This window comes from Lepus europaeus, chromosome 19 (assembly GCF_033115175.1).
Source record: "Lepus europaeus isolate LE1 chromosome 19, mLepTim1.pri, whole genome shotgun sequence".
NCBI lineage: Eukaryota > Metazoa > Chordata > Mammalia > Lagomorpha > Leporidae > Lepus > Lepus europaeus.
The window spans coordinates 10,062,193-10,083,922 of record NC_084845.1 but is presented as its reverse complement, the minus strand read 5'-3'; the positions used below and the strand labels follow the sequence as shown (position 1 = coordinate 10,083,922).

The window sequence follows — 21,730 nt, the reverse complement described above, 5'->3', positions numbered from 1 at the left end:
TGAGGAAGCCTGCCAGAGATGCCAGAAGGGTTTAAACATTTGATCAAAATAGAACCCTTGATCGTTATGAAATAATCATCACACACATAATTAAGAAATATTTTTTTTTGAGAAATAAACTCATGTATTCTTTTAAAATAAATGAGGCACTTTCCACTTATATAACATTGTTCTGCTACAGTGCATGGGGAGCCTCAAATACATCATTGCAATAGCAGTGTTTTGTTTATACTTAGCATCTTTAAACAAATAATGCAAACCAGTCTGCAGGCAAATTCACTCTTCAGGATAGTTCTCTGAGCTGGGAAAAATTCTTTCTGAAACTAGGAATGGTGTGAATCTTTTTCTTAAGATATCCATGATTAAAATTTAGGGCAGAATTCCAGAGCAGAAAGCAGGATTGGAAAGAAGGAAACGCGGGGTTGCCACAAGTGCCTCACACCAAATTCTGTAAAATGAAGGCTCAAATGAAAAAATTAGATTACTTAGTGATAATTTTCTCTTTTAGTTTTAAAATTGAATAACTTTTAACATTTTGTCATATTCACTTCACATGTAGACACTAAATAAGGGTATATTTACTATTTTTCTGAAAAACAGATATTAATAGCACAAAATGAAGGATTCATGACAACAATCATACCATAGAGAGAGCTGGGTACGTTGTCATTTACGTGGTTAATTCTCTCCTCTCACTTCTGGATCCTTAATCTTTTTCCTTTCGCTGACCATCAAGATTTTCCCTTGCCCCCCTGTATTATCCTCTTCAGAACTTGGGATTCCTCTTAACCTACATCCTCTTGCTTACCCTTCCATCATGGCGTGAGTTACAGAGTAGCCTGTGCCTCCTTGGCACCAACTGACTCCTTGGGGAATTTGAACCTGTGATGCAATGGAGATTGTGGTTGCATCCAGTTACCAAACCCCTCACCTCTCAGGTTAGGCAGCGCAGCCCGTCTCACAGAGTGAAAGGCACCAAGCTGTGTGGACAGTGCTGCTCCTGCCTGGGGCTCTGGGCTTCACGTGTGCCTTGCTTATCTGGATTATTTACAGGATCCTCTCTTGCAATTGCAGAGCTGAGATCCCAGTTTCTTGCTTCTCTTGGCTGGGTGTCTTTAGAATGGGTCCCTAGAAATGACTTTGTGATTTTAAAGGTTTTTTTTCCTCCCCTTACACACACACACACACACACAGCTAGCTAGCTACCTAGATAGGTATCCATGTTAGTCTCCAAAAATTCTATAATTCTCATTAATGCTTGAGGGGATACTACAAATGTGTACAGCCTCACAAAACTTCAGATTTCAGGACCACTGCTGTGGCATAGTAGGCTAAGCCTCTGCCTGGGGTGCCAGCATCCCATATGAGCGCTGGTTCATGTCCCAGCTGCTCCTCTTCCAATCCAGCTCTCTGCTTAAGGCCTGAGCTCTCCGTGTGATGATGAGCACACACTCACTCTCCTAGGTGATAGAATCTGAGGATCCAAATCATCTTTGATTCTGTGTTTCAACATGTGGAAGTATTTCCAAAAGCTCTGTCTCACATCACCACGCACTCAGGTCTTCACCCGGTCTTCTTCCACTCTCAATGATGACCATGTGTCGACACCAGTGGCCTCACCCCTGTGTTGTGAGGTTGTCTTAAACCTATTTCCACGCATCTGCTCTTCCTTTGAAATCTGTGCACAGGGCATCCTTGTTGGTTTCCCACGTGCTGCTGGCCCTCTGCAGGTCTTCAACGTGATCCCAGATGGACAAAGAGGATCACATCCCATGTAGGACCTTGTGCACAGCAAGGGAGAGAACCGACAGACCAAACAGTCTTACAAATGAAAGAAAATACCGGGGAGAACCATTGAAGATAAATGGAGATGGAGATTCACAGTAGACAGGGCTTCCAACTGCAGCGAGGACTGGCGCCACGTTCCTCCGGCCGCCTGGGCGCTCCCCTCAAAGAACTCGGGGACGTGGGGGGCCTCCCGTTCCTCCTCAGCGCCGCCAGGCTCAGAGCACAGCAGCCTCACCGGACCAGGGAGGTAGGAGCCCTCCTCCACCCCGATGGATTCGCACCAGCTTTCCCCGCCCTCTGGGAGGGTCCCCCCAGGAGTAAACGCTGTCCTCTAATTAAGAAATATTTAACCAGCTATAGACCAGAATTAATCAAAGTGTTGAAATGGTCACCTAAATTCACAAATCAATGGATATCTTTTAAAATATTAACTTTTTTAAAAAATGTATTTTTTTGAAAGGCAGAGTTACAGAGAGGCAGAGGCAGAGAGAAAAAGAGAGAGGTCTTCCATCCTCTGATTTACTCCCCAATTGGCCGCAATGGCTGGAGCTGGGTCAATCCAAAGCCAGGAACCAGGAGCTTCTTCTAGGTCTCCCACGTGGGTGCAGGGGTTCAAGCACTTGGGCCATCTTCCACTGCTTTTGCAGGCTATAGCAGAGAGCTGGACGGGAAGTGGAGCCACATGGATTTGAACCAGCACTCACATGGGATGCTGGCACTGCAGGCGGTGGCTCTACCTGCTATGAGACAGTGCCAGCTCCTTTTTTTTTTTTTTAAACTCAATTGTCCCAAACATCAAAACTTAATAATGATAGAAGCAAAAACAAAACATTTCCTTAACAAAACATAATCTTTATTTTCTTGGCCAGTTATTGTATTCAAAGGTAAAGGCACTAGGAAAGAATCAGTTCATCCTGTCACTGTTTCTAGTGTCAGGTCATGCTAGAGTCAGACCTGGGGAGGAAAGAAGCTGTAGGAGCTGATTATAATGTCAAGGAAGAGAATCACCAATTAAATACAAACTAAAAAAAAGGGGGGGTGGGGTTGTAATTCAGTAGATGGTTGAAAGCATTATAGAAAATATTTCAAAATTAAAATATCAAAACTTTCACCCTCCCATTTTTTTTCCTAACAGAAAATTCTGGTGCTTTAACATAGAGGATCAAATTCTAGTTTTGGGGCCACTGATGTAGCAGGTAGGGCTGCCACCCGCAGTGCCAGCATCCCATATGGGCACTGGTTCAAGTTCCAGCTGTTCCACTTCCCATCCAGCTCTCTGCTGTGGCCTGGAAAGCAGTGGAAGATGGCCCAAATGCTTGGGCCCCTGCACCCACCTGGGAGACCTGGAAGAAGCTCTTGGCTCCTGGCTTCAGATTGTCACAGCTCCAGCCATTGCGGCCATTTGGGGGGTAAGTTAGCCATCTTTCACTGCTTTCCCAGGCATGTTAGCAGGGACCTGGATTGGAAGTAGAGCAGAGACTCAAACTGGTACCCATATGGGATGCCAGTGTCGCAGGCAGTGGCTTACCTGTTACACCACAACACCAGCTCTGGAGAGTCTAATCTTTTATATGGCACATTTTAATGTTAGATATTAGCCATGAAAATATTAAAAATCCATTATAGGGGCCAGTGCTTCAGATGGGCGCCATTGGAAGTGAACCAACAGATGGAAGACTTCTCTCTCTCTCTCTCTCTCTCTCTCTCTCTCTCTCTCTCTCTGCCTCTCCTCTCTGTGTAACTCTGACTTTCAAATAAATAAGTAAATATTTGGGGCTAGCGCTGTGGCACAGTAGGTTAATCCTCTGCCTGTGGCACCAGTGTCCCATGTAGGCATCGGTTCTAGTTCTGGCTGCTCCTCTTCCGATCCAGCTCTCTGCTGTGGCCTGGGAAAGCAGTGGAGGATGGCCCCAGTCCTTGGGACCCTGCACCCACATGGGAAGAGGTACCAGGCTCCTGGCTTCGGATCAGCTCAGTTCCAGCCATTGCAACCATTGGGGAGTGAACCAGCAGATGGAAGACTTCTCTCTGTGTCTCTCCTTCTCACTGTAACTCTACCACCTCTCAAATAAATAAGTAAAATCTTTTAAAAAAATAAAATAAGTAAATCTTTAAAATAAAAAAGGGCCTCTCTGTCTCTGCATCTCTGTAACTCTGCCTTCCAAATAAATAAATAAATAAATCTTCAACAGGATCCCTGCTAGTGGCAGTGTGAGGGTTCCTGATCTGTAGGTAGAGCCACAATCCGTGTCTTCAGTGTAGTGGTTCTGGAGCTATCTGCTGATAGTCTCTTCCTCCAGAAGTTTATTGCAGAAACAGCACCCACGCTGGTGGGCCCGCAGCAAGGACTTTTTCTTGAATTCCTTCTTCCATATCCATTCTAGTCTCACCAGCCTTTAGCTACTTTTGTAAGTCTCTTTGTGTTCATATTCTTTACCTCCAAGAACTAGAAGGACTTCTGTTCTTTTCATTGCAATGTGTATTTCACAAAATTCCCTACCAGAAATCATTGTGTTCACCAGATAGCCAAGGATAGGAGTCTGGTATTGGAAATTAGCAGAACTGATGGGGTTGTAAGGAAGTGAGATTCATGTTATCATTAGGAAATAAAATATTAATTTTACATAGCGCAAAGTGGCATACAATTCATTAGAATGAAGGGCAGGCTCAGAGAAGGCTTTCGCGGAATGAGGGGTTCTCCATTGTGGTGTGAGGTGGGCAGCTCTGCAGTGTCCAACTGAGCCCCCCCCCCAAAAAAAAAACCCCTGTCCATTTATATGAAAAAAGAGAGACTTTAATAGCTGATTTGAATCGGTGGCTCTTCCATTACATTCATGTTGTAGATTCTTCCATTTTGTAAGTGCAGTGCCGGGTGTCAGTGTGTGTAGGCCTTTTTTCTTGGCTTTTACTGTTTCTGCAGAAACCAAAAACTGATACTGCCTCTATTAGAAGGCAATATCCAAAGAGAAATAATTAACATATTTGGAGAATTAAGTCACATGGCTAACATCTCACATTAACTAGGGCAAATTTTAGATGAGTCTTTTTTTTAAATATTTATTTATTTATTTGAAAGAGTTACACAGAGAGAGAAGGATGGGCAGAGAGAGAGAGAGACTAGTGGGATGTTTTTGTTTTCCCACTGGCCAGGTAGTTTGTGTAGATGCGAGCATCACAGTGGATGAGCACATAGGGGCTGAGAGTTGGAAAACAGGCAGCCAGGAACGTAGTGATATTCATCAGCTGCCGGCTGGAGCTGCCGAAGTAAGTCATGTAAAGTGTCAAGGAGGAGGAGAGAAGATAGAAGGACAGAAATGAGCTTGCCAGAAGCAGCACAGTGTGTGCAGCTGAGGTCTCTGGGGAGGCCCCGGGAGAGCCGGTGCGAATGTATTGGACTTGCTGCTTGTGCTTCTGCAGGAGGACTACTATGGAACCACTGGCCCAGGCCATGAGTCCCAAACACAGGATATCGAGAAAGGAAAAGAGAACTGCATAGAGTGACCTAACGAATGAATTAGACCTTCCTGTAGAACACAGCCCAAAATCGTTTATTGTACTATTTGTAGTGTTCTTTGGGCTAATCACTCTCAGCGGCACAATAGTATTTACCAGGAAATGAAGAATCCAACAGATGTAACAGGGAGGTTGAACACATTTAAGGGCCTTCAGTTTAAATTTGGTCCATCTAGAATTTCTAGGGTTGATTGTGAGAGCTTGGAAGACGCTCAACAGGCAGGTGGTACAGAGTGAAACACCCCGGGCAACTCTGTGAATATAAAAACTAAGTTTACATTCAACATCTCCCAGGAAATACTGCAAGTCAAAGGCAGCCATTGTGTGGTGGATTCCCTTTGAGGAAAGGACTAGGAAGTTGGCTAACATTAGATGGCTCAAAATGAAGTCTGTGGGCCTCTGGCTGTGCTTAGTGGAGAAAGCGAATATGTAAAGGTAGAGGAGGGACACATTCCCCAGGATTCCAACTCCAGTCTGCAGGAGGAAGACCAGCCCAGCTGCCAACTCACTGGATGCCATTACATCACTGGTTAGGACTGTTGCTGTGGATTCGTTCCTGAGAGGAAGAGCGTGGTGGGGGCAAGAGGCGTGGAGTCACCACACAGACCCCGGGGAGTCGGGCGAAAGCGGGTGAAAGCGGGCCTGAGGCAAGCAGCCGGCAGACTCGTTTATTTCAGTTGCTACAGCAGCTTATATAGCCAAGGCAGCCAATCTGGTTAAGGGGCGGTCTATGCCCTAACCAATCATACCCTGTTGACAGGCAGTTTCCGAAGCAATCCAATCACAGCCTGTTGCCAGGCAGTTTGTGTTACCAGTGGCCATCTTGTTAGGACAACTTTATTTTGCCCAGAGCCAGAGAAATCTGGAGAGAAAGAAGTATATTATTTTCTTTGGTGTGAAAAATGCAAAAGTCTACAAAAATTCCTTCATTTATATTTACAAAGGTACTTTATGAATTTATCCTTAGTATTGTTGGATTTGCAAATCTTGAAATAAACTACAGTTACAAACTCCATTGAAGAAGTAAACTAGTTTTCCAGATTGTATTTGCTTTGCTTGCATTTAATCACATTGTACCTGTGTGATTTATGAATGATACTTGTTTTTTTTAAAAAGATTTATTTATTTACTTGAAAGAGTTACACAGAGAGAGAAGGAGAGGCAGAGAGAGAGAGAGAGAGAGAGAGAGAGAGAGAGAGAGAGAGGTTTTCCATCCACTGGTTCACTCCCCAATTGGCCACAACAGCTGGAGCTGCGCTGATCCGAAACCAGGAGCCAGGAGCTTCTTCTGGGTCTCCCAAGTAGGTGCAGGGGCCCGAGAACTTGGGCCAGAATGATACTTGTTTTTAACAAAAGCTTTGCAATGGCTGAAAGTTAACAAAATATGTGCAAGATGTTGGCATCAAAATTACACAGCACTGCTAGGTGAATTGAAGAAGACTTTAATATATAGAAAAATATATAATTTTCATGGATTAGAATATTCCTCGTTAAGATACGCATTGTTTCCAAGTTGATATGAAGAGTCAATGCAATGCCAATAATTCCAGCACATATTTGTGTAGATGTTGCCAAACTCATTCTAAAATCTCCATGGAAATAAAAAGATTTAGAATAGCCAAAGATAGTTTTGGAAAGGCAAAAAGGCTGGAAGATTTAACTTGCCTGATTTTAATATTTATTATAAAGCTATTTCTTGGAATGTAGTATTTGCATAAGAGAATTAAAATATATCAGCATAATAGAAAAGAGACTCCAGAAATATTTCCAAATAGATAGTTGATTTATGGCAAAGGTATCTATGCAGATCAATTGGGGAAATGATTGTGTTTTCAGGGATCTATCCCAAATTGCAAATAAACATGATAAGCAAATTCAAAAGACAAAGGACAAACCACAGGAAAATATTTGCAAAAATATCACAGATAAAAAGTTAGCATCCCGGCTGGCGCCGCGGCTCAATAGGCTAATCCTCCGCCTTGCGGCGCCGGCACACCGGGTTCTAGTCCCGGTCGGGGCACCGATCCTGTCCCGGTTGCCCCTCTTCCAGGCCAGCTCTCTGCTGTGGCCAGGGAGTGCAGTGGAGGGTGGCCCAAGTCCTTGGGCCCTGCACCCCATGGGAGACCAGGAGAAGCACCTGGCTCCTGCCATCGGATCAGCACGGTGCGCCGGCCACAATGCACTGGCCACGGCGGCCATTGGAGGGTGAACCAATGGCAAAAGGAGGACCTTTCTCTCTTTCTCTCTCTCACTGTCCACTCTGCCTGTAAAAAAAAAAAATAAAAATAAAAAATAATAAAAAAGAAAAAAGAAAAAAAAAGTTAGCATCCCTAATGTACAAAGCATTTTCCAAAAATTAACAATAAAGATCTGTGGTTGCTTAGGGCTATTGGGGCAGTAGATGGTGAGAGCTAAAGGGTGCAGGGTCTCTTTAAGGCTGATAAAAATGTTCTACAAGTGTAGCAATGATTGTATTAATCTATGACTATAATTTTTTTTTAAGATTTATTTTATTTAAAAGAGTTACAGAGAGGCAGAGGCAAAGAGAGAGGTCTTCTAATCACTGTTTCACTCCCTAAATGGCCACATGGACAGGAGCTGAGCCAGGCCTAAGCCAGGAGCCAGGAGCTTCTTCTGGGTCTCCCACGCGGGTGCAGGGGACCAAGGACTTGGGCCATCTTCTACTGCTTTCCCAGGCCATAGCAGAGAGCTGGATTGGAAGTAGAGCAGCTGGGACTCGGTCCAGCGCCCATATGGGATGCCGGCACTGCAGGCAGTGGCTTTACCCACTATGCCACGGTGCTGGCTCCAAATCTGTGACTATATTAAAAATTGTTGAATTATACACTTCAAATAATTGCAGTGTATGTTATGTGAATTATGTGCAACTCAAGCTGCTGTGTACTTTAAAAACTAATAAGCTTTATATTCTTTTTTTAAAAAAGATTTATTTATTTATCCGAAAGTCAGAGTTACACAGAGAGAGGAGAGGCAGAGAGAGAGAGAGAGAGAGAGAGAGAGAGAGAGAGAAAGGTCTTCCATCTGCTGGTTCACTCCCCAATTGGCTGCAACGGCCAGAGCTGTGCTGACCTGAAGCTAGGAGCCACGGGGTCTCCCATGTGTGTGCAGGGGCCCTGCTTTCCCAGGCCATAGCAGAGAGCTGGATCAGAAGTGGAATAGCCAGTTCTCAAACCGGCGCCCATATGGGATGCCGGTGCTTCAGAGCAGGGCATTAACCCGCTGCGCCACAGTGCCGGCCCCAGCTTTGTATTCTTAAATATTTATATTATAAAAAAGAAGTCAAAACTAAATGAGCTAAGAACATATCTTAGGACAATTATAATAAAGACACTGGAGCTGGCATAGTAGCATAGGGGGTAATGCCTCTACCTGTGATGCCGGCATCCCAGGTGGGCACTGGTTTGTCTCGGCTGCTCCACTTCCAATCCAGCTCCCTGCTAATGTACCTGGGAAAGCAATGGAAGATGGCCCAGGTACTTGGGCCCCTGCACCCACCTCGGAGACCCAGAAGCTCCTGGCTCCCGGCCTTGGCTTGGCCCAGCCTTGGCTGTCGTAGCCATTTGAGGAATGTATCAGCAGATAGAAAATGGTTCTCTCTCTCTCTGCCTCTTTCTCTCTGCCTCTGTCTCTCTGTAATTCTGCCTTTCAAATACAATAAAATAAATCTTTAACTTCAAAATATATATCCCAAATTTATGAACATAGAAAATAAAAATATAGGCAGGTGCCTCGGCTCAATAGGCTAATCCTCTGCCTGTGGCACTGGCACACCAGGTTCTAGTCCTGGTCGGGCGCCGGATTCTGTCCCGGTTGCCCCTCTTCCAGGCCAGCTCTCTGCTATGGCCCGGGAGGGCAGTGGAGGATGGCCCAAGTGCTTGGGCCCTGCACCCCATGGGAGACCAAGAGAAGCACCTGGCTCCTGCCATCGGATCAGCGCGGTGCACCTGCCGCGGCGGCCATTGGAGGGTGAACCAACGGCAAAGGAAGACCTTTCTCCCTGTCTCTCTCTCTCACTGTCCACTCTGCCTGTCAAAAAGAAAAAGAAAAGAAAAGAAAAATACAAAGCAACAACAATAAAATAAGAGGCTAAAAGTTCATTTCTGAAAAGATGGGAAATCTAAGAGAAAAAGCACGAATAAATGATATATGAATAGAAAATGAGTTACAGATGTAAAAAGATATGGAGGTTAGCATGAACAAGCTTTTGAAAATTTGGAAGAAATGGAGAAATTCCTACAAAAATATGGTTTATCAAAACTGTCTCAGGCTGGCGCCGTGGCTTACTAGGCTAATCCTCCGCCTTGCGGTGCCGGCACACCGGGTTCTAGTCCCAGTCAGGGAACCGATCCTGTCCCGGTTGCCCCTCTTCCAGGCCAGCTCTCTGCTGTGGCCAGGGAGTGCAGTGGAGGATGGCCCAGGTTCTTGGGCCCTGCACCCCATGGGAGACCAGGAGAAGCACCTGGCTCCTGCCATCGGAACAGCGTGGTGCGCCGGCCGCAGCGCGCCTACCGCGGCAGCCATTGGAGGTGAACCAATGGCAAAAGGAAGACCTTTCTCTCTGCCTCTCTCTCTCACTGTCCACTCTGCCTGTCCAAAAAAAAAAAAAAACTGTCTCAAGAATAAAACTTCAAATACCTTACAAAAAATTAAGGAGAAAAGCCCAAAACCTTCTAGAAAATTAGAGAAAAGTCATTATCAGGTAAGTAACAAAAAAAAGACAAAGTTTACAGAGTTAATTGAAAATGAATCTTGGCTGGCACCGCGGTTCACTAGGCTAATCACTAGGCCTGTGGCGTCGGTACCCTGGGTTCTAGTCCCGGTTGCTCCTCTTCCAGGCCAGCTCTCTGCTGTGGCCCGGGAGTGCAGTGGAGGATGGCCCAAGTCCTTGGGCCCCTGCACCCGCATGGGAGACCAGGAGAAGCACCTGGCTCCTGCCTTCGGATCAGCACGATGCGTTGGCCACAGCACGCCAGTTGCAGCGGCCATTGGGGGATGAACCAATGGAAAGGGAAGACCTTTCTCTCTGTCTCTCTCTTTCACTGTCCACTCTGCCTGTCAAAAAATTTTTAAAAAAATTTGGAAGAGTACATATTTACTCACAGTAGGGTGACAAGTGCCAACCAGTAATTTCAGCAGTCATGCTGCAATTGGACAAGCCGTCATTTCGCAGCCATCACAGTAAAGATCGGATTAGACAATGATCATGCATTCTAAATGTAGGGGGTTTTGATGAGGAGCAGGATATCTACGAGGTCTTAACATGTCTCCCCACCTGTGAATTATTAGTTGCCACAGAGAAGTAATTAACTATGCAAAGAAATTGTGTAGAAGCTTGATTAACAAAACTAACCAATGAAGTGACAGATGGGTGCTGTGCATTCCTGCTACTCTGAGAAGGATAGAGAATGGCGGGTGTGGTGTCCAGCCAGGAGAACTTAGGCGAACAAATCAAAGGCCAAGGAGGAATGTTTATTGAGGGGCCAGGGAGGCATGCTCACCTCAAACGCCAATATCACAAACAGAGACTAGAAAATTTCCAGATTCAGGGAGGCTGAAGTCAGAGACACAATTTAATGCAAAAGCCTGATTCTAAAATGTTTCCTCTCCTGGAGAAAAAAAAAAAACTACTATAGATGTTAGTGAATTCGGGAATGTCCAATTCTTGGGAAATACACCCAAAAGTATTTAATGGTAAAGGGCCATGTTGTATGACTTGCTTTCAATTATTTGGAAACCTGAGTCGCTGTATTTTTAGAGAGAGATGGAGAACAAAGGATAAGGCAAATGTGGTGCAATATGAACAAGAGGAGGTCAGTTGTGGTAACTTTTGTGACATCTAAACACAAAGTCTTCACAGGGAAGGAGGAACTAGAAGCTAGAAGACGCGGTTTTTCCCTGTGGGTGTCTGGCCGCTGTGAGTGGCCCTGGGAAGGAGCTGAGATACTTAAAGGGAAAGGAGATGAGATACTAGAAATCGCATTGAAAACCCCATTTCCAACTGTTAGGGTAAGAAATAAAAGCAGGAATCCGGGAGTCATTCTCAGTGACTCACGTTCAATCAGGTCCCAAGGGTTCCAGCATTGACTGGGATGATCACACTTGATGTGTCCAGCCCTGGCCATGGTGCCTGAGAGACCCCGAGCTTTCTCTCAGAGAGACCTGTGGTAACAGGAAGTTCACGTCCTAGCAGCTCAGATTCATGCTTTTATTTCTGAAGAACGTCAACTCCATTGTGAAATAAGGTTGTCAGTGGCTCAGGTTGAATTCCACAGAGCAGAGCCAGAGCTGGGGAAGCTGGCCAGGTACTTTATTAAGGGATAACTTCTCCAGGGAGGTGAGCCGGTAGGGCAGGAAGAAGGCTAAGTCTTGGACTGATCCAGCAGGGGTGATGGGCACTGGCGCCAAGCTGAATATAGCACAAGGCTAGATGCTCACGGATACCATGGGCTGGGCCTGTGGGCTCTCATCTCACTCATGCGTTGTTCACTGGCCATTCAAGCAACCCTGTCGGTGAGGTGGTGGTTCTCAGCTTTCCTGAGAGGGCTGCAGGCGTGAGGCCTAGTGGCCAGCACTGACAGCAGACAGGGATGCATGAACCAGCCAGGGTCAAGGGGTCTGGGGTTGGGGCGGCACACACTCTGCCCGCTGCAATGCACCTCCAAGGTGTGCAGAGTCATGAACACCATAAGCAGATTCCGAGGTAAGCTCACAGGACCCTACTCATTTGATGAGTCAGCACAAATCCTTAGACATAACCAGAGGGGAGAGAAATCTAGGCAAGCTCACGAGAGCGAATAGGAACGTGGGCAGGCAGATAGTTTTAGAACCATATTTCCAAAAAGGACAACACTGTATTAAGTGGCCCAGAAAAGAGGAATCAGTCATTAAGTGGGCAAACCAGTAATCAGTCTTCAGAAAAGCCAGCCCGAAGAAAGGAAGTTAAATTAATTCCAGCTTTCCCTTCTCTAGGCCTTATAGGTTTTAGCTAGATGTGGACCCTGTATGTACCAACAATTTTTTAAAAGAATTATTATTTATTTATTTGAAAGAGTTACAGAGAGAGGCAGAGCCAGAGAGAGAGAGAGGAGAGTCTTCCATTCTGCTGGTTTACTCCCCAAATAACCACAACAGCCAGAGCTAAGCTGATCCGAAGCCAGGAGCCAGCAGCCTCCTCCGGGTCTCCCAGTGGGTGCAGGGACCCAAGGAGTTGAGCCATTATCCCCTGCTTTCCCAGGCCACAGCAGAGAGCTGGATGGGAAGAGGAGCAGCCGGGATGCGAACCGGCACCCATAAATGATGATGGTGCTGCAGGCTGGGGCTTTAACCTGCTGTGCCACAGTGCCGGCCCCATGTACCAGCAATTGATGTTAAAAATGATCCTACATTCGATGGGCTTTTTGCTCTACTTTCTCACTGGAGTTTTTCATTTCCTGTCTAGCACAGAGGGCAGTGTAGGGTCAGACTTGAGCTGGTGAGAAGGAACCTTTCTGAATTAGAGCCCAGAACTCCCAACCTCCCATGTTAATATCACAGCCCGGTGACTCAGGCCCTACATGGGTGACGTGGCCAGTGTGTGGTCTGTATTATTGGTTCTGAGAAATACGTTCAGGGATATGTCTTTCCTCCAGAGACTCAGAGACAATAACTCCACCCCTTTCCTGTGGCACACGCAGAAACCGAGGAGGAGAATCGGGTTTATGTCTTCCCATCACCACTCACAGTATAGTTCTTTATGAATCTCCCTTAAGGCCAATCAGGACCACAGAGGAAACAAGACAAAGGAACCCACACATCCACATGTGTCCATGCCCAAAGCCTGGTGTCTCTGATGCCGTGTCATAACATGCCTGCAAGGGGGGTGCTGTGCTCCCCAGTTTAAAAGAAAAGGTTGAAAAGAAAGGACTCTGGGAGGGAAATTCAGGAAGCTCATTAACAAGGGAATGGAAGCACAAGAGGATAATCCAACTAAATCGAGTAAAGCCACACACCCTGTTAGAGCCATTGAGAGTTTCCAAGTGTTTCTTAAATCCTGAGATTCAATAAAATGCTTATTAAGGTTCCTGGAGGGTCAGACATTTGGCATAATGGTTAAGATGTCCTATCCCATGTCAGAGAGCTTGGGTTGAACACCCATCTCCAGTTCCTGAGTGCGCTAATACAGACCCTGGGAGGCCAGGGTGATGTTACAAGTAATTGGGTTCCTGCCGGTTATGTGGGAGATGTGGATTGCATTCCTGGTCCTGGATCCAGCCTTTGCCCAGTCCTGGTCATTGTGGGCATTTTTTTTGACAGGCAGAGTTAGACAGAGAGACAGAGAGAAAGGTCTTACTTCCGCTGGTTCACCCCCAAAATGGCCACTACGGCCAGCGCGCTGCACCAATCCGAAGCCAAAAGCCAGGTGCTTCTCCTGGTCTCCCATGTGGGTGCAGGGCCCAAGCACTTGGGCCATCCTCCACTGCCTTTCTGGGCCACAGCAGAGGGCTGGACTGGAAGAGGGGCAACCGGGACAGAATCCGGCACCCTGACCGGGACTAGAACCTGGGGTGCTGGCGCCGCAGGTGGAGGATTAGCCTAGTGAGCCGCGGTGCCAGTCCATTGTGGGCATTTTCAACAGACAGAAATATTTCTCTGCCTCTCAAAAAAAATTTAAGAAATTCCTAGAGCCACAGAGCCACTTTGTATGACATATTGAAACGATGAAAAAGATGAGCTCACCACACCTACCTCTGATACCTGGATGCTGCACCTGTCGCCACCAGGGTTTGCGCCTATGTGTGTGAAAAAGCCCCTGAGCCCCCAGGTTATAGGTCGGAGGCACCACAGTTTCCCAGCGGTGAAGTCATTGTTATGCACTGACAGCACTGACAGTGTCTGCAAGGGGAATTGAGAATGTTTTTGAGAAAAGTTTTGGCCCAGGGAAAACCATAGCACAACAATTACCAATTAACGCCTACTGAGAAAAGCCAGAGAGATCAAAACTTCCCTGTGATATGAAGAAGCAGACAGTGGTCTCAGGGGTGGAGCAGAGGGGGCTTGAGAGGTGTATGTACAGAACCAGTAGGGGGGCCCTCAGTGACAAACTCCCATGTCCCCATGCAGACATTTTGTCCCCCACTTTTTCTTCTAACTCCGTGGTTATTCACCTCAACCGGACAGTCTGGGGTCACCGTGTGGCCAGCATAAGGCACGCTTGGCTTCTCAGAGGCCAAGGTTTTCCTTTGCTGTGAGCTCCGTGGGGGTCTCTTGCTCTCCCGTTGCTAAGAGAAATTGCTTTTAGAAGTCCAGCTCCTGCAGTACATGCCTGAAGCCTAAGTGATCTGACACAGACCAGGAGATTCCATCTGCCAGGCGTTATTCTCTGTGTACAGCAGGGGTCAGTCAATATTTTCTGTGAATATTCTCAAGTTTCTGGGCCACGGAGTCTCTGTCCACTCTGGTTGCACCATGAAAGAAGCCGTGAATAATATATAAATGATGGCATGTGGCCATGTTCTAATAAAACTTTATTTAAAATTTTTTTCTTTTTAATATATTTGAGAAGTGGAGAGACATACAGGGATACAGAGCTCCCCAAACTGGTTCACTCCCCATTTGCTCTGCAGTAATGAGGGCTGGGCTGAGACAAAAGTCAGGAGCTGGTCTCCCACATTATTGTGAAGCTGGGAACTGAACCACTCTAGCATGGGATGTGGGCATCTTAACCTCTAGGCAAATGTCTGCCTATTAAAATATTTGTATCATGAAAAAATGATGAATTTTGTCAAGTGCTTTCTCTGCCCCAGCTGAGATGATCGGGTGTTGTTGTTGTTATTGTTCTTGTTTTTTTTTTCCCTGTCCATTGCAACAGTTGATTTTTGTATGTTAAAGCACCTTGTGTTTGTGGTTAAATCCCATTTGGTCATACTGTAGAATTCTTTTCATGTGCTCCTGGATTCAATTTGCTATGGTTTCCTTGAGGGATTCTGCGTTTGTATTCATAAGGAGACTGGCCTGCGCTTTATTCTACTGTGATGTGCTGCTTGGCTTCAGCGTCAGAGTAATGCTGGCCTCAAAAGATGTGAGCATTATTCTTACCTCCTCCATTTTTTAAAAAAATTTTTTGACAAGCAGAGTGGACAGTGAGAGAGAGAGACAGGGAGAAAGGTCTTCCTTTTGCCATTGGTTCACCCTCCAATGGCCGCCGCAGTTGGTGCACTGCGGCCGGCGCACTGTGCCCATCCAAAGGCAGGAGCCAGGTGCTTCTCCTGGTCTCCCATGGGGTGCAGGGCCCAAGCACTTGGGCCATCCTCCACTGCACTCCCGGGCCACAGCAGAGAGCTGGCCTGGAAGAGGAGCAACCGGGACAGAATCCGGCTCCCTGACTGGGACTAGAACCCGGGTTGCCGGCGCCGCAGGCGGAGGATTAGCCTAGTGAGCCGCGGCGCCAGCCTACCTCCTCCATTTTTGAAATGCTCTGAGAACTGATTTTAATTCTTTCAATGTTTAGTAGAAGTTAACAGTGAAGCCGTCTGGCCCTGGGCTTTTCTGTGTAGGGCAGTTTTTGATTATTGATTCAACCTCTTGTCGTGAGTTTATTTATATTTTCTGTTTCTTCTTGGGTCAGTTTCGGTAGCTTGTATAGGTCAGGTAGGAATTTGTCTCATCTATTCATATGGCATACAGTTGTTCATAGTCTTCTTTTTTTATTTATTCTTTATTTATTTGAAAGAGAGACAGAGAGAGAGAAAGTCTTCCATCCACTGGTTCACTCTGCCAAATGGCACCAAACCTGAGTGCAGGGGCCCAAACACTTGGACCATCTTCTGCTGCTTTCCCAGGCACATTAGCAGGGAGCTGGATCAGAAGTGGAGCAGCCAGGACTCAAACCAGCACCCGTATGGGCTGCTGGCACTGCAGAGGCAGCTTAACATGCTATGCCACAGTGCCGGCCCCTCTTGGGATTCGTTTATAAACTTTTATTTAGTTCTTATTAAGGATATCAAATTCTTGTAAATATTCTCTTGCATGATTCCTTTTTATTTATAATCCTATTTATTTTTGTAGCATCTTTTTAAAAAGAATTATTTTATGGCCAGTGCCGCGGCTCAACAGGCTAATCCTCCGCCTGTGGCGCCGGCACACCGGGTTCTAGTCCCGGTTGGGGCGCCAGATTCTGTCCCAGTTGCCCCTCTTCCAGGCCAGCTCTCTGCGGTGGCACGGGAAGGCAGTGGAGGATGGCCCAAATGCTTGGGCCCTGCACCTGCATGGGAGACCAGGAGGAAGCACCTGGTTCCTGACTTCGGATTGGCGCAGTGCACCGGCTGTAGCGGCCACTTGGGGGGTGAATCAATGGAAAGAGGAAGACCTTTCTCTCTGTCTCTCTCTCACTGTCTAACTCTTCCTGTCCAAAAAAAAAAGAATTATTTTATTTATTTGAAAGAGGAGTTACAGAGAGAAGTAGAGCCAGAGAGAGAGAGGTCTTCCGTTCCGCTGGTTCACTCCCCAAATGATCGCAACAGCCAGAGCTGAGCTGGTCTGAACCCAGGAGCCAGGAGCTTCTTCCAGGTCTCCCACGCGGGTGCGGGGGCCCAAGGGCTTGGGCCATCTTCTGCTGCTATCCCAGGCCACAGCAGAGAGCTGGATTGGAAGAGGCGCAGCCAGGACTTGAACCGGTGCCTATATGATGCCAGCACTGTAGGCTGGGGCTTTAACCCACTGCACCACAGCGCCGGCCTCTGTAACATCTTTATTACTGAGATCCAGGTGTTTTCTCTGAATAAATGCTTATTGAATTGTTGTGAGTGTGGTTAATTTCCAAAGGTCTGAAAAAAGTTAATTTGGCAGTTTTGATAGTGTTCTTGTTTTTGTAATCGAGGATCGGATTTTTGGAGGCCCCCACCCCACATGTACCGTTCTACACAGTGTGTTATGTTCTATCCAAATGTGTAGGTCACTTTGGATTTTCTGCTTTCGAGTCACATCATGTGTTAAGATTGTTCCTGGCCGGCGCTGTGGCTCAACAGGCTAATCCTCTGCCTAGCGGCGCCGGCACCCCAGGTTCTAGTCCCGGTCAGGACGCCGGATTCTATCCCGGTTGCCCCTCTTCCAGTCCAGCTCTCTGCTGTGGCTCGGGAAGGCAGTGGAGGATGGCCTAAGTGCTTGGGCCCTGCACCCCATGGGAGACTAGGAGAAGCACCTGGCTCCTAGCTTCAGATCGGCGCAGCGCCAGCCATGGCAGCCATTTGGGGAGTGAACCAACGGAAAGAAGACCTTTCTCTCTTTCTCTCTCACTGTCTGTAACACTACCTGTCAAATAAAAAAAAAGATTTCTAGAGATAATGGCTTAATTTATTAATTTAGCCCCTCTTTTCTAAATTATGCATTTATAGATTTCTACAGATATAGGTCTAGTAGCATCCCACAAAGATATTTATAAAATTTCCATTTGTCTTTATATACAATTATATACACATATTTAAGTATTTTGTGTATAAGTATATATATTTAAAATTCAATATGACTTTTTAAAATTCAAGGGCTTTTAGAATTGTATTGCCTCATCTTATTGTACAAAATTTAACATTTATCTTCTTGGTACTAATTCATTTAATTTTAGTCACAAACATGTTCTGTTATTTCAATCCTTTGAAATTCATGTGGACTGCTTTATGCCTAGGAAATGATTAAAAATGTGTACAAGAGAATGTGTTTAGTGCACATTAAATGCAGATTTTAAAAGTATGCTCATTAGATAAACACGTTCATCATCATGGAGTTTTGCCCATTTGCACAATCGCTTAATGAGAGATGTATTAGTATCTCCCTCACACTGTTTGCATGGATTTGTCTGTTTCTTGTAGGAGCTTCTGGGTCACTTACCACTCTTGGTACATTCATTCTGCAAACATCTCAGGGTGTTCCATCATTAGTGACGATTCAACTTTGCACCCTTGTAGATTTTCTTATTTTTTTTAAAAAAATATTTTTTTTGAAAGGCAGAGTTACAGAGAGGCAGAGAGAGAGGTCTTCCATCCTCTGGTTCACTCCCCAGATGCCGCAATGGCCAGAACTGCACCAATCTGAAGCCAGGAGCTTCTTCCAGGTCTCCCACGCAGATGCAAGGGCCCAAGCACTTGGGCCATTTTCTACTGCTTTCCCAGGCCATAGCAGAGAGCTGGATCAGAAGTGGAGCAGCCGGGATTCGAACTGATGCCCATATGGGATGCCGGCACTCAAGGTGGTGGCTTAACCTGCTACACCACAGCACCAGCCCAGATTTCCATATTTTTTAATAATCATCTATATATTCATTTGACAGAATGCCAACATCTGGAAGGACAATGTCTATTTTAAAGAAAATCTCTACATATTTTGTAGGATTGTTCAGTTCGTCTAGTCAGTCACACTAGCTGACATAGAAGTCGCCATTCACCATGTGATTTCACAGATTTCACTGGTGTCTATAACGGGCCACTGCAGGCTCCTTTACTATTATTTCTTGGCTTAGTAAGAATGCATTATGGGCCAGCGCCATGGCTCACTAGGCTAATCCTCTGCCTGCAGCGCTGGCACACCGGGTTCTAGTCCCGGTTGGGGTGCCGGATTCTGTCCCGGTTGCCCGTCTTCCAGGCCAGCTCTCTGCTGTGGCCCAGGAGGGCAGTGGAGGATGGCCCAGGTCCTTGGGCCCTGCACCTGCATGGGAGACCAGGAGAAGCACCTGGCTCCTGGCTTTGGATCAGCGCGGCACGCCGGCCGCAGCGCGCCAGCCGCAGCAGCCATTGGAGGGTGAACCAACAGCAAAGGAAGACCTTTCTCTCTCTCTCTCTCACTGTGCACTCTGCCTGTCCAAAAAATAAAAAAGAAAAAAAAAGAAAAAGAATGCATTATGACTGTCTTTTTACAGAATTTATTAGTCAGCCTTTCACTATAGTAAATAAAATGTCCAAGAAGAGATTTAGGAAGGAAGGCTTATTTCAGCTTATAGTTCGAAGGCTCATAGCCCAAGACTGGGTGACACCACTGGTTGAACTGTTTGGAGGATGACCAAGTGACAATCACATGGCAAACCAAAAGACAGGGGCATGCTTTTCGTCTGTCTTCTGTGTGTTCTCTCCGTGTAATGCCAACATGATTCAGTCATGGGCTCCACCGTAGCAACACAACCCAGTCCCCTGCAGTCACTTCCCAGAGCTTCCGTCTTCAGACCTCATAATCAAACCAGGCTACTACCTTAATCAGTCATTAATCAATTATCTGTTAGCATAAGATGTTGGAATTCATGTAAATGATTTGAAAGGCAGAGAAAGGGAGCACTGTCCCTCATCCAATGTTTTATTCCCCAAATGCCTGCAACAGTGAGGGTGGGCCAGGCTGAAGCTGGGAGCTGGAAGCTCAGTCTGAGTCTCCCACGTGGGTGGCAGGGACCCACCTGTCTACGCCATCACCTGCTGCCTCTCAGGGTCTGCATTAGCAGGAAGCTGGAACCAGGATTGTTGGGAAAGGCAGTCCAGGGGCCAGCGCTGTGGCGTAGCGGGTTAAAGCCCCAGCCTGCAGGGCCAGCATCCAATATGGGCACCAGTTCGAGTCCCGGCTGCTCCACTTCCGATCCAGCTCTCTGCTATGGCCTGGGAAAGCAGTAGAAGATGGCCCAACTCCTTGGGCCCATGCACCCACGTGGGAGACCCAGAAGAAGCTCCTGATCCAGGCTTCGGATTGGCACAGCTCTGACCATTGCGGCCAGCTGGGGAGTGAGCCAGTGATGGAAGACCTCTCTCTCTCTCTCTCTCTCCCTCTACTTCTACCTCTCCTCTCTCTGTGTAACTCTTTCAAATAAATAAATAAATCTTGAAAAAAAAAAGGCCTGGAATAAAGTGGTTCAACAAGGGACACTTATCTCGGTCACAGAATACTTTGGAAGTTGGTGATTTAAGCCCGGGGCATTACGGATCTGCTTCGCAGTCCTAGTCTATACCGTCTGATCCAGATCCAGGCAGCAGAGGGAAGGCAGGGAGCAAAGGGCACGAATGAGGTGTTGTTTAGGGAAGGCTCCCGCACGTTACCACACAGCTTCAGTCATCTCAAATGGCTAAAATTGGAGACCCATAGGTCAAATAAAGGAAATACAATCATTATCCCGAGTGGCTGCATGAACAAATCCTCAAGTGATGGTTTTCTAGTGTAGGAGAGATGAGCAATGGGGTCAGTTAGAAGACTTGGTCCCTGCTTCCCCGACACCAGTGCTGGTATGAAAGATTGTGTAGGTTGAAATTAGGTAACTGAATGGGGGCTTATGGCGATACAGCAGGTGTTTGAAAATATTTCTAGAACTTTTCATCCCTCACATCTTTTTTTTAAAGATTTTATTTGAGAGATAGAGTTACAGACAGAGACAGGAAGAGGTAGATAGAAAGGTCTTCTATCTGCTGGCTCACTCCCCAAGTGGCCACAACAGCTGGAGCTGGGCCAATCCAAAGCCAGGAGCCAGGAGCTCCTCCTGGGTCTCCCACATGGGTGCAGGGACCCAAGCACTTGGGCCATCTTCCACTGCATTCCCAGGCCACAGCAGAGAGCTGGATGAGAAGTGCAGCATCCAGGACTTGAACCAGTGTCCCTCACAACTAATTGGTCACCATTTCCTGTCTGATTCTACTTAATAATTCTATTTAATATATGAAAAATATTTTAGCATATTTCCACCATCACAGCTAGATCTTTTTAAATGACTAATCTGAATTCTCACAATGCCTAGTAATACACAACGGAGACCGTGAATTTAGTTCTCCCTGTTTCTCCTCTCCTTCTTCTCTAGGCCTAGGACAGCTAAATGGCAGGAATATGTTCTGAGAAATGAGTGTTTACATACTTAATTACAGTGCCAATGTGACCTTCCATGGGTTACTTACTAATTACAAATAAAAAGCGTGTCAATCCAATGGAGACTGCTGGGACTAACATGGGTCAAGAGATCAAGCACAGATTCACATGCACACCCCCTGATATTTTACAGTATGAAGTGTACAATATTATCTATGAAGTAATCTTGTCAAAACTGTTTAACATGAAACCTGGTGTGGCCTCCACACATCACCTCCAGTTCACAGTAAATAGAGAGGAGAGACAAGTTAAGTGTACCTTGAGGGCTGGCACCACGGCTCACTAGGCTAATCCTATGCCTGCAGCGCCGGCACCCCGGGTTCTAGTCCTCGTTGCTCCTCTTCCAGTCCAGCTCTCTGCTGTGGCCCAGGAAGGCAATGGAGGATGGCCCAAGTGCTTGGGCCCCTGCACCCGCATGGGAGACCAGGAGGAAGCACCTGGCTCCTGGCTTCGGATCAGCGCAGCGCGCCAGCCGTAGCGGCCATTTGGGGGGTGAACCAGCAGAAGGAAGACCCTTCTCTCTGTCTCTCTCTCACTGTCCATATTCTATCTGTCA

The 21,730-nt window shown here is 46.5% G+C and overlaps 1 protein-coding gene across 1 annotated transcript; it reads right to left on the bottom strand.

Moving 5' to 3' along the window:
* Positions 1 to 4,905: 4,905 nt before the first annotated feature.
* On the bottom strand, positions 4,906 to 5,820 carry LOC133747629 (vomeronasal type-1 receptor 4-like). Its single transcript, XM_062175954.1, has one exon. The coding sequence runs from the start codon at positions 5,818 to 5,820 to the stop codon at positions 4,906 to 4,908; it is 915 nt and encodes a 304-aa protein (XP_062031938.1).
* Positions 5,821 to 21,730: the final 15,910 nt, after the last annotated feature.